Raw genomic sequence first — 18,530 nt, 5'->3', positions numbered from 1 at the left:
CATCTCCTGGTCTGCTGGCTTTCCTCTACCTCTAGTTGTCTATTAATACACATTTTAAAATAAAGGATTCTCCAAATAAACTCGCTAAAACAGTTTGTGTTGTGGTCTTTTGGGAGCTCTTTCCAGTGTCATTAAAACTATGTAAAGATGAAGAGGCAAAATCCTAGATGCAGATGTTGGCAGTGGATACCCTGGTGTATTGGGACAGTTGGTCATTTCACAGCACAAACACTGGCATGTTTCCTTCTGCTGAGAAGCAGGCTGAAGCCTCAGCCCCAGCGTCATCTGTCACCCTTCCCTGCCTGCTTTCCAGGCTGCAGTCAAACTGAGTCTCTATTTTCAAGGTGCTCAACCATCCCACTTACCTTCCAGCTTGGCTCTGCTCTTCCCTCTGGCTGGAGCACTTCCTTTCTGACCGAGGGTTCACAGGTGCTGCGGGTATACCTGCCTCCTCTTGGCATTTGTCCCGCTGTGTTCTAAGTATCCCTAAGGTGAACTCTAGCAGGGCCAAGACCAGATGTGTCTCTTTCACTGTTTTGTTTTGTTTTTTAAAGATTTATTTATTTGAAGTGGAGTAGGAGGGGCAGAGAGAAGACCAAGCAGACTCCCCACTGAATGTGGAGCCCAATGCGGAGCTCCATCCCAGGACGCTGAGATCCTGACCTGAGCCCAAACCAAGAATTGGATGCTTAATTAACTGAGCCACCCAGGCACCCCTTTTATCACTGTTTTATCCACAGAGCTTAGCACAATACCTGGCGCATAGCAGTCTTCCAACATAGGCTTGAGGGATGAATGAATGATTGAATATATGACTAAATGAAAACATGAATCGAAACAGGAAAACCTCATTAAATTGGCATTAAAACGTCATTAAATACAGTTCCTGGTAACGTGAGGCCTTTATCCCCTCCGCGCCTTCCTCTGGCAAGGTTGGTTCTGTTTCTGCACGTGCTTGAGCAGGACAGTAACTTGCAGTCACCATGGCTGCGATTGCCAGAGAAGGGACCCTAGCCGCTCCCCACCGAGGACAGCCCTGCACAGCATCCACGAAGAGAGCCTTCCATCCTCCCGGCCCACTGGATGTGCATCCAGGCACAGCCCTGGTGGGTTAGGAAGAGCTGAGTTTCCCTGTCAGCTGCAATGAAGCAGCTCATTTTCTTTTCTTTTTTTTCTTAGAAGCTCATTTTCTACTATTTTCCATAAACATGAGGTATCTGGAAATTATACCAGTAGGTGCACAAATCCGAATTTGGCCCATTGCCCACACGTTGCCAATGTTCCACTGCATGAGATTGCAGTTACGGGAGCAAAGATGATGCTCGTGCACTCCATGTGCCTTCCCCAGTGATGACATAGCCTTTGCTGTGGATGACCCAGAATGTAGGTGTGCAGTGCAGCTGCAGAAACGTGCTAGAATTCCCTGGCCCCAAGACTCCTCGTGGCAGCGGAAGGAATTGGACTGAAGTGAATAGGCTGGTTGCCACTTGCTGTGGTAGCTTCCCTGCTTCCCATGTTTGGAGGAAGTAGAGAATGCCACCGCTCACCATCCCAGACCCGGACACATACAACACACACTGTCCACACTGCCTGTCGCTTTCTTGCTCTCGCAGGAAAGCAAGGAAGAAAATGCCCCCTTCCTACCCAGTGTTTGGCTTCATCAGGCTCCACACTCCTGGGACCTACTGGGAAAAGGAACTGGACCCATAGTATCTGGAACAACAGCCTAAGAAGGGGCCTGACCAGGGGTCTGGGAGCCACCAACCCTCCTTCCTTCCCGATGTTCCAGAGATTTGTGTAAGGAATACTTGGGAAAACCGTGGATGCCGTGCACACCTTCAGTAGAAGGCCTGCTAAGGAAGCCCCCGTGTCCCCACTTGCCTGCTGTCAGATGCTCTGGCCTGTCGGGAAGTTGCTCTGGCTTTGGCCACTTTCTCCTATAGGCTAGTCTGGCCTGTTTCTGAATCAGCTCTATGCTGACCCTTGCAGATGAAGAGTATCACTTTGTAATGGGGAAAGGTTTGTGTCTTGCTTGTGGACAAAGAGCTGTGCTGATGTTGAACCCATTTTCAAAGGGCCCACATAAGGGGACTCGTGAGCCTTGTTTGTAGGTCTGTTTTAACGCAGCCAAAGAGGTTAGGACAGTAAATGGATGACCTTTAGATGGTTGGCATAGGGTTCTACCTTACATGTTGATAAGGATATATAAAGTGACAATTCTAATTTCATATAAAATCAGTATCAGTAAATGGTCTTCTGTACACACACTTTGTGTAACTACATATACTACTTAAAAGCCATGAAACTGATTACTACTCAGCCTTAAAAAGGAAGGAGGCACTGTGGTACATGGGTGGATTTTGGGGACTTTATGCTGAGTGCGATACACCAGTCACAAAAGGACAAATACTGTGGCTTATAGGAGGACCCTAGTAGTCCAGTTCATAGAGCCAGAAAGTAGAATGGGGGTTCTGAGGGGCTGGGGAAAGAGGGTGGAGAGTTAGTGTTTAATGGGCACAGAGTTACAGTTTGGGAAGAGGAAAGCGTTCTGGAGATGGTGGTGAGGGATCTGTGAATGTACTTAATGCCACTGGACCATACACTGAAAAATAATGATAAAATGGCAAATTCTGTTATGTATATTTTATAATTTAAAAAATCCATGAAAATGGCAAGAAGACTAAGACATGAAAAACATATTGACATACAGCCATTATTAGTAATATGGTAACTTTTTTTGATAGGAAATTGAGTTTGATTATCACTCATAATAAAAAAGTAAACACATTCCTGTAAATTAAGTGAAAGCAAAAAAAAAAAAAATTCAAATGACTTTAGATGTGTACAACTAGGAAGGAACCTGCTAATTCTAAAGAAAGCCAAAGTTTAGCATTTTGGTTTATTTGCAAGCTTAAGTGAACAGTTGACTGTAAATCTGCAATGTATTGAAAAATACTTTAGAAATAGTTGTGGGAGTTGACACCGTGCTGGCAGCAGAGGTGGGAGGGGTGGTGGGCAGTCCCGCTATGCTAATTTTACTGTACACACTTAGTGCTCTAGGTAAATCTCTGACACATGCGGATGAGAAAGGTAGAGGCTGGGATGAGTCAGTCAGATGGGTACCAATGGTGCCACACACTATGTATTGAAGCTTACAAGGCTCTGAGATGAGGCTGGGTATCTGCCTCCCTAGCTTAGTTGGGGACACTAAATGAAAAACTTGTCAAGTGAGACAAATGGACTACATTCACTAGAGGAAGATGACCCTAACCGTAAAGGACTATGGGAGAGCTAGGGCACAGCCTGAGATCCAAGAGCCTCTGGGGCCACATTTGGTCTCAAAGGCTGGACCATACCCACTTCACTCCTCTGCCCTGATTTCCCGAAGGATCCCCAGATACCACCCAGTTCCAGCTCCAGTCTACAGATGACGCCACCAAGGTCTAGGGGATGTGACCAGCCAAGGCCCTCAGCTGGGTGTGTCAGAGCCCAACGAGACCCAGGGTCCCTGGAGTCCAGTGATGACATCTTCCTTTCGCACCTGGCCTGTTGAGCTGCACGTGGTGCTTCTGGGCCCACTTGCCACATGTCTCATTTAACTAATCTACAGCTCTGGACTGCAGACTGAATTATAGCTATTTGTTTCCCTTCTCTGGCTGCAAGCTAAAGAAATGCAGGCTTCATTAATTCCCATGCTTATCACTGAACAAGGTATTAACAAGCTTTTAGATGGCGCTCCAGCCATTTAACGTTTTTGAGGTGAAAGGGCCTCTAGTCCATATGGTCTAGATTCTTGTACATTTTCATTTCAGATGCTAAGACTGACAGATCTGCTACAAGCAAATGGGGTGTTAGTTGGTATCTAATTAATCTAACACAAGTCACAGCCCATTTCACGGAGTCAGGCACCAGTCTTTGCTTCTACCAACAGCCACATTTAGGACAACAGTTTACACTCTTTTTCTCTGTCAGCCACTTGGCCTTGTAATATTCTGGTAGGCAGTGTGAATCTACCACTTTGCCCTTTCTAGTCGGGTTTGTAAGCTTAAGGACCCATTCATTCATTCATTCATTCAGAGAGAGCATATGATCAGGACAGGGAGGAGCAGAGGGAGAGAGAGAATCCCAAGCAGGCTCCACATCCAGCATGGAGCCCAATGCAGGACTCGGTCTCACGACCCTGAGATCATGACCTGAGCCAAAATCAAGAACAGGATGTTTAACCGACTGAGCCACTCAGGCACCCCTATGCATCCCACTTTTAATCTTCAATATGCTAAGAGCCACAGGATCCCAAAAATACAGAAAAAAGAGGATATTAAACTTGTTGCTTCATGATTTTCTGAAAGCGGCAGCACCACTGTTTGAATACCCCAGTCAACCCTGGGTTGATTATGGGTTTTGTGGTTGGTGGAACACTGGGAGGGTAACGCTGTCGGCAGGGACTAGAGTTCTTGATTTTGTCCTCGCAACAAAATCACCCACCAACCTGTGCCTCAGTTCCTTCAACCTGAGATACAGATGACACCTAACATCTCACCTCTACTATCAGCCACACGTATTTGGAATTTACCAGCCCAGCCGGCATGCAGAATAGGGTTAGAGCACAGCCTCTCCTCAGGGCTGGCACAGCGCCTGGAATGAAAAAGAGCAACCAGGGAACACATGGTGAAATTCATTCCACAGGGTTTCTCAAAGACCTGCTACAAAAAAAATTCTAGGGATGAAGTAAAATTTAAAAGGTGAAACAAAGAAATAAAAAAGTTCTATTCCTTGAATATGTTCAGAGTTAGAAATATAAGGGCCACAGTCTTACTTAAAGGGCATTTGGCTAAAAGATGAAGGATGTGAGAAGTTACCAGAAATCTCCTCTGCTAAATTCCTTAGGGTATGATGGATGCGAAGGTAACAAATGTCAAGGGGCACCTTGAAAATATGCAGGAGATAAATTCAGAAGTAGATCGTTTAAAATTCAGTAAAGTAATATCAAAGAATTTAAGGGGCGGCCAATGCAAGTCCCCTGCAGGTGCTGGGAGGAGCCATAAGGTCCAGGTAAGTTCCAGAACACCTTTGGCTAGGTATTGTGCAAGTGGAAACCATCACTTCGCCAAGATAATTTTTATTAAAAAAAAAAAAATTACAGAAAGAACAAAGAATTAAAAGAATTTTAATAAAATCAACAAGTTTACATTTGTACATCTTGTGTATTTGGGACCCAACCAGGGGTGAAGGATAAAGTTGCAAGGACACAGGTTTCCACAGGAGAGCAAGCAAAAAGGAAGGGCTACCCTAGTTGTGTGACGGGTATCAATTTGACGGTGCAACCCCATGGCCACCTGAGCTGCTCTGGACTCCTGACATAAGCAAGCATATTTACCAAGCTTGTGGGCATGAGCTTTTTGGCTCTGACCTCAGGCCATATGCTCCACACCCTACAGGACACTCCCACATTAATATCTGACAGGCAACAGCGGAGAAACAGTTCATAAAATTCAATAGTATTGCCCATAGAATATTAATGTCAACTGGGTTCAGTTCATGCTGTTTTAACTAGAATGGTTACATAGGACCTAATGAGGGGAGAAAGGGGCTGAGCAATGTTCTAACTGTTCTATTCAATGTCACAGTCACAAAACAGCGGGCCTTTAGAAAGAACCATGTATTTATTTTAAAAATCTGATTTGCGAAAAGGGCCTGTGGGAGTCAGAGAAAGATGGGAGCAAGGTATGATTTTGAACACGGGAGATGATTCGACTTTAATCCCCGTCATTCTAAAGGATGACAAACATTTCAAAAAAATGACCAATGTTCAGAGAGAGCAGAGACTAGTGTCCCCAAGTTAGGAATGAGCAACCACAAGGCGCTCTCCAGATTTTACCCATTTTGTGTCCAGTGAAACAGTGCTTTCAGAAGTGTGATACTGCATGTGCCAGGGACTTCTTCTTTGAGGAAGTAATGCAGTCTCGTCAGGTATAATGATAACGTGCACAGTAATACAACCATTCCCTGATAGTCATCCACAGGGTCAAACTCATGACTGGGCTGCGACTTCATCCCTGTTGACATAGTATGGGGTTGAGTTACCAGGAGAAGTTCTTCATCATTTATTCTTTAGATGGAGACACAGTTAGGGAAGAATGCAGGGGTGCCTTCGCTTTCTTGAGCCACTTAGAATCACAGAAGGAAGAAGAATACTGACCATTATTAGTACAGACAAACATGGTTTTGAGAATGGACCATGAGCTTTTCTGCCCCTGTTCGGCAAGGCTGGGGCCGATGGAGAGAGGCCATATTCCAGGGTCCTCTCTTGTGACACATAACAAGCAGGTGCTTGCTTTCCCAGCATCACGGCAGGGGTGAGGGGCACAGTGTTTAGTGTTAGTTCGTAATAGAATCATTCATCCCAATGAAGAAATTTCAAGAGAGGGCAGTGAAATAAGAATAGCTTCAGCTTCTCTGCGATGTTTGGCAGAAACACATAACGAATCCCCGGTCTGTGGTGAGCAAGAGGGACTCCTGTGTGTTCAGGAAACCTCAGAGCAGGCGTTAAAGTGCTGGGAGGTAAGGCAGCCTGACTGGACTTCCTCATCGGGGTGTGCAGAAGCACCCGGCAGGAAGGGGTGACGCTGTGGTCACAGGCGGGGGCAGCTGCCACCCATGGCCTGCCCCACTAAGGGTGCGAGGTTAAAACTGGCCTCTCGTGAAATGCTGCTCGGCTTGTGCTCATAACATTTCCCTTTTCATTTCCCGAGTGGTCAGTTGGAGGTACATTTTAACAAGAAAAAAATGTCTCTAATGGATATGACAGATGAATTTCTAAATGCGAGAAAAACTGCAGAGATGACGGAACTTCAAATAAAAACCATTAGTTAAACGTGTCAATCGCGGTGTCTCGAATCAGCAGGTGGCAGGACAGCACAGGGACGGACAGAAGATACCCGGGCGCCCGCCTGCCTCCCGGGGGCTCCTGTCTGCTGTCCTCTCACATGTGGGGCGAGCAGCTTCCCTCCTGGGGCTCTCGCACTTTCCAGTGGGTCCTTGCTGGTGCAGCAGCCAGAAGCACGGATATCCCCGGGTGAGGGTGCTCGGGAAACAAGGCAGACCCTTCAGGGGTTGGTGGCCAGCTGGGAACTGGGAAAGAACGAAAAGCCTTTCCCCAAGGTGAGCCGTTTCTAAGGGCAAAGGCAAAGCCCCCGAGGTGATCCCAACACAGACAGCACCCCCGCCCCCTGAGGCTGTGCTCCTCACCCTGCGGAGAGAGCTTCATCTCCGTGCCACCCTGAAGCAAACATTTCCAGTGCCAAAGCATGTCTGAAGACTGGGGCGCCGGGGAGGGGGAATCCAGCTGGTCTGGACGGTGCAGGGAAGGCTCATTTGTCTCTCTAAGCAGACATTTCTTTGGGGTGACTATGTCCTGGGGTGGGTGAACCCTGACGTGTCTCTGTTTCCGAGGTTTTCCGCGTACATTCAATGTGGAGTGGTCAGCAGTGAAGAGCCCCTGTTTCATGTTGACTCAAGTCTCCCCAGCGCCCAGATGTCACTCCTTCATCTTGGCTGACACTAGTGCAGCGGATTTCCGCTCTCTGCACCCAGCAGGCTTGGTAAAGAACTCAGCGTCCTCCTCACGCCCTCGGTGGGCCTTTTCAGGTCCGAGTGCCAGGGCCGGGGGAGCTGGGGTTCGTGTGTCTGCTGGCAGCACAATGGGTGTGGACGAGCCCACCATTTGGATATCTAACAAATACAGGCTCACAAAAGGGGTTTTGGCACATCTGGCAGAGCTTTTTGTCCGAGAGCTGAACTGAGCTTCCCTTCAACTTCATCTGCAAAAAATAAATAAATAAATAAAACAAAGGAGAGAGAAATAAACACCGAGGACCCTGTCATCTACAGTGACACCAGAGCACATCTGCGTTACCCTGTGGATTGTTACTACTCCTGAGGACTGCTTTCACATCAACCTCTCAAAACAGAACACTAGAGGTGAAAATTAACAAAAATGTCCCAAGTAACTAGAGAAGTTAAAAAAAAAAAAAAAGCTATAAAACTGCTTTCTTATTTTACAAATGTACTTCCTATTTGCTTGGTCAAGGCATTGCTAACCAGATCCTCTCTCAAACATCTGATGCAAAGTCCCACTGTGTCGGAGCTGAGGAAGGTCGGACAGATCATCTAATTCTCTGGTCCACTCATTTGCAAACAAGTCAAAGCCATATGGTCGATGACTGGCACGGTCCTCCCTGGTCCTGGGAAATATACTCTCATGTGTTTAAAGGTAACTAACAAAACTGGGCTGTACCTCCCTCAGACACTGTTTCATAAACAGGACAGTAGTTCAGCAAGTTAAAAAGCCTTTTCACACAGTTCACTGGTGTCAGCCCAGGCAAGCACCCTGTACTCAGTTTCATCAGTCCTTCAACAAGCATTTCTTAAACACCTTTGAGACCCCAGGTTTGGCTCTAGGGATACCAAGATAAACAGAAGAAGTTTCCTGCCCTCAAAGACCCCAGAGTCTAAGAGTGAAGGGAGACGGTTATGGACACGGGCACGGAACATGCAGGTAGACAAAGGGGGGAATTTACCTGCTTGAAGGGACATGAAGGCTTCACAAAGGAAAAACTACTAAGACTGGGTTTTGAGTGGGCAGTCACCAGGCCCAAAAGGAAAGGTTAAGAATATCTCAGAGGGAACTGCAGGTACAAAGGCTGTGTATATGAAACAACACATGACATCAGGGAGGTTCCACATGTCCTGGGGAAGCAGGGAGAGGTGAAGAGGGCCAGGCCAAAGGAGAGGAGAGGGGACTTTCCAGGCCTCAACTCCTCCCCTGGAGAGTCATAAAGGCTTCTATATGGGAGAACCATGTCAGGTTCTCACTCAGGAAACATCCCTCTGCTGGGCGCATGCTGTCCAGCATGTCCTTCTCTAACAGGGGAGAAGAATAGCGCCCTCCAGCCCAGCTCCCACCTCTGCTTCCATGCACCCCAGTTTCTACGTGAGGTGAATCATGTGTCCAAGGTGTCGAAGATGCAGAAAAAAAAACTGACAAAGAATAACCTTCCCAGGTAACTACCTGAAATACAACGGCCCCAGGGGCGGTGGGGGGGCGGGAGGGATGTCAAGAAGGTTGGCTCGGCCACCAGGGCCTGGCACTCACCTTGTCGTATTTATAGATCAGGTTTTCAGACTTGGCCAGTCCCAGAGCCACCTGCGTGGTCCTGCGGGCATGCACACTGTTCCGCACAGCCCCGGTCAGGAACGGGCGCAGGAGCTGCACTGACCAGCCACCCGGCAGCAGCTGCAGGACCCGGGCAGCGTCAAAGTTGGCCGCGTGGCGGTTCAGCAGGTCGGCGGCGGCCATAGCCAGCTCAGGTGCGGTGGGGCCAGGCTGCAGGTACATGGCCAGCAGCGTGTGGAAGAGGCGCTGCCGGTACGGCGGGTCCCGGCCCTCGGAGCGCCACAGGCAGTAGTCCTCGGCCGCAGAGAAGTCCTGCAGCTCGTGCACCAGGATGCGCAGGGCCTCCTCGTGCTCCTCCAGCTTCCCATGCAGGATGGCGCTCTCCATGGGGAGGCCAGCACCCCGGATCCTGTCTGTGCAGCAGCAGCCTGCAGTCAGAGCCAGTCCCAGCCTGCCCGCCCCATGCCCTCCTCTTGAGAAAGGGCAAAGCACACTTGGCTACCTAGACGGTTCATACAAGGCTCGCAGGTATCCCCATGCTGCAGATCGGGGTGCTCCCAGTGGGGCAGCCAGGCCCTACTTCTGGGTAGTGCCTAATTGCAGAATACATATTTTTAATAATGCTTAGTGACTGAACAAAACAAATGACCTGTCATCTCAGCAGGCCCAAGTGACACATGAGCATCACGGCTCCAGGCTTCCAATTAATCCAGCATTGTTCCTATTTTCCCAGTCTGGGAACTTTCAACGACAGCAGAAAGAAACTATACTGATTTAAATTCAGACACTAACCATCCCTGGCAAAAAATGTGTGGTGAACTCCTTTATTTCAATTTAAACTATATTTCACATAAAGTAGTATGGGTTCATGTTGTCAAAAATCCCTATCTACGTTACTCTACAGCTCTTCTTTTGTTTCTCCTGCATTCAAGTTTTTAGGCTATAAGTAAAATGGCACCATCACAGAAAGTTCTGCCCAAGGCCCTGCCCGTCGTGGGCTGTGTCTCATGGAGAAAGAGGCCCTTTGCTTTCCAGCCAGTCCCCCTGTAACACAGGAAGATAATGGGACATCTTTTCCTGCTGTGAAAGATATTTCAGGGGCCAACATTAATACTCAGATTATAGGCCTCCCGCCTTTGGAGCTTGACCATACTCAGGCTGGAAGCGCATGGCAGACATGTGCAGCAAAGAACTGGTTGTACCATGTATGCCGCCCAGGGAACTAAACACAGAAGCTGCAGTGTGCATTCTTGTCAGACGCGTGAGGAACGGTCACCAAATAATTACTAAGTGGCTACCATGTTTAAGGCACGGGACAGGTGCAAAGATGGTTAAGAAACCACATCTGCCATCTGTCATCCTGTTTATATGAGATTCTTAGCCACCCCGAAAGGGCAGGCTGCACAAGAATTATCATCACACTGTGCCCAGGCTGGCCACCCCCAAGTCACCTATCATAGTAAATATGCCGACTTGGGCCTGGCACATACAACCAGTCCTCGTGATTCACAGATCCTATATTCATGAATTTGCCTGCTTGTCTAAATTCCTCCATAACTCCAAAATCAGCAGTTGTGGTGCTTTTATGATTATTTGCAGACATGTGCAGGGTGGCACACAATTTGAGCCACCTGCTACGCATGTTTCCCACTAAGGTCCCGTCAGGCAATGTTCTGTCTTCTAGTTGCAGCCCTTATTCTGCAAATAGTCCTCTCCGTGGTTTACTCAGTGCCACAATTTTTGCATTTTTGTGCTTTTTTGTTGGTAATACTGCCCCTTAAAATGGGCCTCCAGCACAGTGTTGAAGTGTGGCCTAATGTTTCCAAGCACGGGCAGGTTGTGATGTGCCTTGTGCGGAAAGCGTGTGTGTTAGCTAAGCTTCATTCAGGCCTGAGCTAGAGTTCTGTTGGCTCTGAGTTCCATGTTCATGGATCAACAATACCTATTAAATAAGGTGTCTTTACAAAGAAACACTCATAAAACAAGGGTATGTACTGCTTGGCTGATGAAAATGTTGTGATCAGCAGTTTGCAGGAACCTGCCTCTATGTTTCTCTGGGAGAATGGTTCAGTGTCCGTGGAGACTTTTTAGAATATAACTATGGTGAATAATGAGAAGTGACTATGGTTAATGGTCAAAAAACAGTGTCAATGCTATTAAGCAGAAATACACTATTAATTCCAGTAAGAACAAATCTGAAAATTCTACGATGTCAAATACATTAAGAAACTCATCAATTGTACCAGGCATGGGCACTGTGCTGCTCTGTGGCACTTTCCACAACACAAAAACCATGGGCTGTGTACCCCAAGGAATGAAAACCAGGCTCCTATCCAAGATACCTGCCTACCTTCCTACGGCTCAGGGCTCGGAGCCTCACGCAGCCTGAGTGGGCTGCTGGGGGCAGTGCCAGCTGGCACGGTCTCACCCAAACACTGGTGCCATCAGAAGGAACTATGATTTAAGCACACCAAGGCCAAATAAGGCAGTCTAAATGATGTGATGCTCAACAAGTAACACAGACTTCCAAACCCAGTGGGGCAGCTTTATGTCACCGACCAAAGGGCCAATGTCTGTTTCTTCACTCTGCCCTCCAGGAAGGCTGACTTTGTGCCAAAGGAGGCTCAAGGAATCACCCCATGGACTCAGGACAAGGAGCTGTGCCAGAGCCTTCATTTGTTCCCACCCTCCTGCTGGGTGCAGTGGATCAGGGAGAGACCAGTGGGCTACTCCTTACCTATCAGGATGTGGACTCGGTACAGATCGGACTTCTGGAGCAGGTGCTGGAGCTTCACCTGTGTCTCTGTCGCTTCCACACCTTTGCTGTTGGTGCCGGACCTCTCCTGCAGCACCTTGTCCAGGTAGAGGAGGGCCAGGTGCGTGTGGTACTCTTCCTTCTGCAGGAGATGGGGATCCAAGCAGACAGACAGTGTTTGTAGGCGGGAAGTGGGAACTCCCCCAGCCAGCAGGTGCTCCCAAGATCAGGACTGCGCCAAGGCAAGCGGGGCAGGGTCTCTGGGGCAGTTAACAGGACATGCTCACTGAATGAAAACATCCCAGAAACCACAATACAGAGAAGGTAGACTTATGATCTGTGAGAAAAAATGCAAAAGGGTCGCTTCTCATTTGAGAAGTGAGGGCCACAGGATTTAGGTACTTTTCAGAAAGGTGAAGCTTCCCTCATTTCCCTAAGGATAATAACAAAGGAAGATAGAGACAAAGCCATGCGCTCCAGGCTGCAGAAACCTCCAGCGCCCTAGGCCATCCACAAATACAGGCTGAGCATCCTGGGAACAGGGCATTTAAAATACTACATTAGAACATTTAAAACACCTACACCTGGGCAGCCCCTGTGGCTCAGCAGTTTAGCGCCACCTTCAGCCTAGGGTGTGATCTTGGAGACCCGGGATTGAGTCTCACATCAGGCTCCCTGCATGGAGCCTGCTTCTCCCTCTGCCTGTGTCTCTGCCTCTCTCTCTGTCTCTCTCATGAATAAATAAATAAAAATCTTAAAAAAAAAAAAAAAAAACAAACACCTACACCTAAAATATTGCATTAGAGCCATCTGCCAACAAGCCTTCTAGTCCACCTCTATCTCTTAGGTCACTACTATGACCGGGCAGCCCTGCACACGTTAGTCTAAGTTTGGAGGTGCTCACCTGCAGTCTTCTGTCTATGACTAGATGTTCCAGGTACTTGACAAGGGCTTTAGGGTATTTTTTAAGGCAAGTGATTATACTGTCTGGATTAAAACTGTTCTGCTGTTCATCCAAAGGTCTCTTGGTGAAAACTTGAACTCCAACCTGAAAGAAGAATGGCAATTTTGTTATGGCTTTTTTCCAAGACACCACCTTTTCTTTATTCTGAGCACTGCCCATTTATGTTTGGGTAATATTATTGTCAATACAGGGGATATAGAGGATACAGAAGGGCACCTGGATGCCTCAGTTGGTTAAGTGGCCAACTCTTGATTTTGGCTCAGGTTGTGATCTCAGGGCTTTGGGATTGAGCCGAGCCCTGCATGGGCTCCATGCTCAGCACAGAGCCTGCTTGGGATTCTCTCTCTCTCTCTTTCTCTGCAGCCCCCAAAACAAACAAACAAATAAATCTTATTTTTTAATTTTTTAAAGGTTTTATTTATTTATTCATGATAGAGAGAGAGAGAGAGAGAGAGAGAGAGAGGGAGAGAGGCAGAGACACAGGCAGAGGGACAAGCAGGCTCCATGCCGGGAGCCCGAAGCGGGACTCAATCCCAGGACTCCAGGATTGTGCCCTGGGTCAAAGGAAGGCGCTAAACTGCCAAGCCACCCAGGGATCCCCTAAATACATCTTTTAAAACCCCACAAAAAACAAAAACATAGGGATACAGAAAATCAGTGCAGGATGGGACTCTGACAGAGACCAAAGAGCATGACACAAAGGCAGGAAAGATGACCTAAACTCTGAAACCTACTCATACATCTAGTCGGAACTTCTTCCCAAAGGGTCACAAATTAAAGAAAGAAACATTTATTGGTAGCAGGTTTTGACCCAAGAAGCTTTGGCTTTGTGCTATTAAGATCGTCTGAAAACAAGGATGGCCACTTACTGAACAGTAAGTGACAGAGTATGTACAGTACTGAGTATCCTGTAAACTCAGTACTCTGCACACTAGTATCCGTGATGTGGTTCATCTGTGCAGATCCAAGGCCAGTCTGGAGCAAGTTTCCAGACTGCCTTTCTGTACCTGTCAAATGGAGCTCACTGTGGCAACTCCATCTCCCAGGGAAATGCTAATGGGTCAAGCAGGGAAGTAAATGCATCCTGCTCCTCTCCAGGCACTGATGTGTGCTCACTCTATCTCACACTGACACACACACACACACACACACACACACACACACACACACCACCCCCCTCATGGGCAATACAGCACAGCTCCCTTGAGTATGAATTCTCAGTTCTGTTAGCCTGGATCTCAGTTCTGTAAGCCTGGATCTGTCTGTGCTGTACCAATGACACGACATGGGGGAAGTCTCCAAAGCTGAGCTTCAGTTCCCTTGTCTGTAGCTGCCACCTCCTGACATTGCTGTGGCATTTAAGAGGTGATGTGCATTGAGCGGCTGGCACCTCATCAGGCACACAGAATTCTAGGGATTATCTGCTGATGCCATCCGTCAGCACTGTGAAGAGCCCAAAGCGTCCCACAGCTTTGAGTCTGCATTGCAGGTGTGCGTGAGTATGTCCGGGTACATTATCTATGCGTGTGCACAGAGACAAGGTAAAGATGAAGGAAAAAGTACACGAGGCACAGGGCTTGGACCTTCCTGTTCAGATGGCACCATGGAACACAGACCCTAGCTGAGATTTTAGAAAGGCAGATGTGACACACAGAAAATTCTATGTTTATGATGAAGGTCCTCCATCAGAAAGCTAAGTTTGTCTCTCCAAGGGGAGCCAAGGAAACGTGTGTTTTTAACGGTGAGAACTGAGATGCTATTATTAACTCTTTTCCAGTCATTCTGGGGCTTCCCTAAGGAGTCTTGAGCTTGCTGCACACTTCCCCCTGCCCCCAGGAGTGAGCAGCCACCAGCCACCAGCACCCCCTCTCTGCTGTCCCTTCTTGGCCTCGAAGATGGCAAGTCCCGTGCAGCTTCCTTCCCTCCTCCAGACCCACAGCTTCCATGCCAGGGGCTGTGGCAGCACAGAGACAGGACAAGGGGTGGCCTGCTATGGCCCAGGCAGGGGCACCACGCCCTGTGAGGGGACAGTCTGATACTGCTCCGACCCACCAAAAATGGAGGTGCCACACTTGGTCAAGCAGGGGGATTCACACAGACACATACACACAGACACACCCACACATTTTTCAAAAGACGCTAAGAAGGTGACCTGGCTCTGCTTTCTGCTTTTCTGTAAAAGTGGCCTGCCTCAGACAGATATGCCAAACAGCACATCTCAGGACTGAGATGCAAGACTTTCCTAAGGGCTGGCACGCCAGGGGCACACTGAGATGTATTAGAAGGGAGCAAATGACAGGCAGGCTGAGGCTAGAGTGTGATGGCTTGTGTCTCACTGGAAACAAAGCTTTCTATTTTTGCCAGCCACCCCCTCCTCCCAAAAGAAAAAGGCATTTATAAGGCACAAACCTCTTCACTTTTCTGCAGGACCCAATCGGCATACTTCCAGACAAGTTCCTGGTCTAAGCTGTAGGTGAGGAAGTCAACGACATATTCATACAGGTCTGAGCGAGTGGAGTCATGAATGTCGCCATTCACGATGTTCACCCACAGCTGGAGGGGAGAAAATTAGAAAGAGAAATGGAAGGTTACATACCTTCTAGGATTATCTAAGCAAGAGCATACGCTCACTCATTTGGCCTTCTGAGACTTGAAAGTAGTAGGACACATTTTGAATGCTTGTGTCAATTTTAAAGTTTTCAGAGAAACAGAACGATGGGGAAGACGTGGCCCAGGAAACCAAGGAGATAAAGGGCCAGATTCTTTTTCTTTCCGTCCTAACGGTATTGCAGTAATGCAAATAGGAAACACAGGAAGTGGTAGATGTATTAAAAAGGTTTCTCCATGAAATAGAACAATCACTGACAGCATCTCAACCCAGAAGAGGAAACTCACCAGCCTCCACCAGCGGGGCTGTTTCCACCTTCCCCACCTCGGGAATCCTCGCCGTTGAAGTCCCTGTGGACTGTCATAGGCAGACACTGTGCTTTCGGAAATACTAGTGATTCTGTCCCTTACTGTGCTGTCTTGTGCACCAGGGCTCATGGCAGCTGCTAATAGTAACAGTCCCTCACTAGATCATCCAGAAACTTCCCTGCCATGTCAACCCAAGCTTCCTGCCAGAGACCCAGAGTGAGGCTGCATCACGTGGGGGTGGGGGAGGGAGGCTGCCCCACAGCCATACCGCATCCCCTGTACCTTGCCCACCCACCTGCCCGCCTGCTGCGCTGCACTTCAGGACCATACCACCACCGGCACGAAACCCAAGAAACAGGGCTGGCAGGGTCAACTCTGTGATTCTGGTATCAGCATGTGAACCTTTCTCATGATACCAGTTTCTTTAACACTGAATTCCTCAAACCAAATAAGCTAATCACACACAGAAATATGTTTTTTTTTTAACCAGTAGAATCCCACCATATATGAAGATATCTTTCATACCACTTCGATTTTGCAAATCCCTCCTATGTAGCTCTGCTGATGTTACTATTATGCTCACATCAAGCTGTAATTCCTAGGGTTGTGTGTTTTACAGTATAAAAATGTTGCCCCTGACACTCAAGTCTACTCAGCCACTGGGTATGTATTGATGGAAACCCATTTTTTTTTTAACTTCATCTGCAATCATATCGTTACCATGACAGTGACTGCATGCGTGGCTTTGCCAAAGTCATGAGGCTGACCTTAGCTTTGTGACCACTGCTAATGTTCTTGGCCACTCATAGAACAAAATAAAAAAGGCCCATGAGGAAACTATAATACAGAGCGATACCGGTGGCTAACAAGTGGCAGAAGGGGACAGTGTCTCCTGAAGAGTCACAAGACTTGGGAGGAGAGACGAGATATGAGCCTAGAAACGAACAGCCAGGGCCACCGGAACAGTGGTTCACATCCCCGTTCTATTGCTGAGCATGGCTGTGACCCCAGGCAAGCAAGTGGCCTTCATCAGCTTTCGTTCTGTCCCAGGTGATGAGCGAGAATGATTTACCCTGCTCACGGGCAATAGTTATTGTCATTGATAGTGGAAATCACAAACTGTTATCTGCAGGGTTATTTTCCCAGTAAGGTAGTGATGTCATATGCCATGTGGCTCAGTAAGAAATCATTTACTTTTGTTTCCTCAAATTTCAAAACCTCAATATTGATAATGTCCTTGAAAGAAGATGTAAAGACAAAAGAAAACTGCTGACTGACTTTTCTCAAGGAATTCACTTTCTAAAACAATATTATATTCGTTCAGTAAAAAAAAGTTGTGGGTCGGGCAAAAGTGGTCTCTGTCAACTTGTGCATTTATTTTCCAAGTTAAATGATAATGATTTTTAAGTCATGCTAAGATGCTTTTGAACTAACCTGAACAGCAGCCGCATCTTGGTTATTATAATGATAGAGCAGTCCGAGTGCAAAATACCTGAAAGGAGACAAGGTGGTAAGTACACCCTCTCCCCACCACCTGCTGTGGGTGGCACCCGCCCAGTGACAGCCCCTGATCGCCTGTGTTCGAGGAGTTCAAAAACCGATTTCCAAGGACAACAAGATCTTCATTTCTATTTATTTACTCTGGTATTAAACTGTATGCCCTATTGGGGCACCTGGGTGGCTCAGTGGCTAAGGATCTACCTCTGGCTCAGGTCGTGATCCCGGGGTCCTGGAATTGAGTTCCATATCAGGCTCCCTGTAGGGAGCCTGTTTCTCCCTCTGCCTATGTCTCTGCCTCTCTGTGTCTCTCATGAATAAATACATAAAATCTTAAAAAAGAATCTGCCCTATCAATTTCCAAAAAAGGATCATATTCAAGTCTAGGATGAGCCAAAAAATAAAATAACTATATTACAGAGAATCAAAATTGGAATTGTTTTACAATTTCCTCAAATATTAATCTAATCTTGTATCTTTTCAGATGATCACCGTCAACCCATCACGAAGTGTCGAAGAATATTTGGAGGGTGTGTCATCAGAGCTGTTACTGAAAGGGGGTGTCAGGAGCCTGAAGAACGACAGCAATGCAGGCCCACAGGGCCCAGCTGTTACAGAGAACAGAAGGTCCAGGAGGGTCAGGGAGGGCACCTAGGTATCTAGGCCCAAGGTTCAATTCAGGTTCTGTTACTTGAGGACTGTGTGGCCTTGAGCAAGTGGAAAGCCTGCCTGGCCCCCCATTTCCTCAGTGGTGAGTGGGAAGGGTGAGCAGTAGCTCAGGCACTGCCCGGGCATGAGCTGCTCCAGCCTCCCAAGTTCCACAGGAGCGTCCTACTCCCTGTCCAGTTCCTCCCCAGCCAGTGATGGACCAAGCTGAGCCAGGGGGGGATCCTGGATTGCCTCCCTCTGAGAGCGAACTCTCAAGGTACCCAACTATTCATGCCCTCCTCTTTTCCTCAGTCTTTCAGGAAGTTATACTGACTCTCTGGACCCTACCAGTCCAAGCCACGACTATGAGGCATCAGTGAGGTTTTCTGGTTCCTAAGCAAAGTAATTCCCTTCTATAGCATGTCTGGGAAATGGAGGGAAAGTGCTGGGAAGGGCCAACACCCACGTGGAGACCAATCCTGAGCCCCTATTCCACCTGAACAGGATCTATACTGTAACCCCTAAGATTCTCGTGGGACTGCATCCGTCCTTCTACATTTCAAATACGTAACAAA

The 18,530-nt window shown here is 47.7% G+C and overlaps 1 protein-coding gene across 5 annotated transcripts in view; it reads right to left on the bottom strand.

Annotated features, from left to right (window-relative positions):
- Positions 1 to 5,151: 5,151 nt before the first annotated feature.
- Positions 5,152 to 18,530, bottom strand: part of TGFBRAP1 (transforming growth factor beta receptor associated protein 1) — a 63,763-nt gene continuing 50,384 nt past the window's right edge. For all 5 annotated transcript variants that reach the window (XM_072743109.1, XM_072743107.1, XM_072743110.1 and 2 more), the window contains exons 7-12: positions 17,245 to 17,302; positions 15,304 to 15,447; positions 12,835 to 12,978; positions 11,913 to 12,072; positions 9,155 to 9,588; positions 5,152 to 7,820 (exon numbers count right to left, since the gene is read on the bottom strand). In XM_072743109.1, coding sequence (XP_072599210.1) covers positions 7,644 to 7,820; positions 9,155 to 9,588; positions 11,913 to 12,072; positions 12,835 to 12,978; positions 15,304 to 15,447; positions 17,245 to 17,302 — 1,117 coding nt within the window. In that variant the 3' untranslated portion in view covers positions 5,152 to 7,643. The remainder of the gene's footprint in view (positions 7,821 to 9,154; positions 9,589 to 11,912; positions 12,073 to 12,834; positions 12,979 to 15,303; positions 15,448 to 17,244; positions 17,303 to 18,530) is intronic.

This window comes from Vulpes vulpes, chromosome 16, assembly GCF_048418805.1.
Source record: "Vulpes vulpes isolate BD-2025 chromosome 16, VulVul3, whole genome shotgun sequence".
Lineage (NCBI taxonomy): Eukaryota > Metazoa > Chordata > Mammalia > Carnivora > Canidae > Vulpes > Vulpes vulpes.
This window is presented reverse-complemented; position numbering and strand designations above follow the sequence as displayed.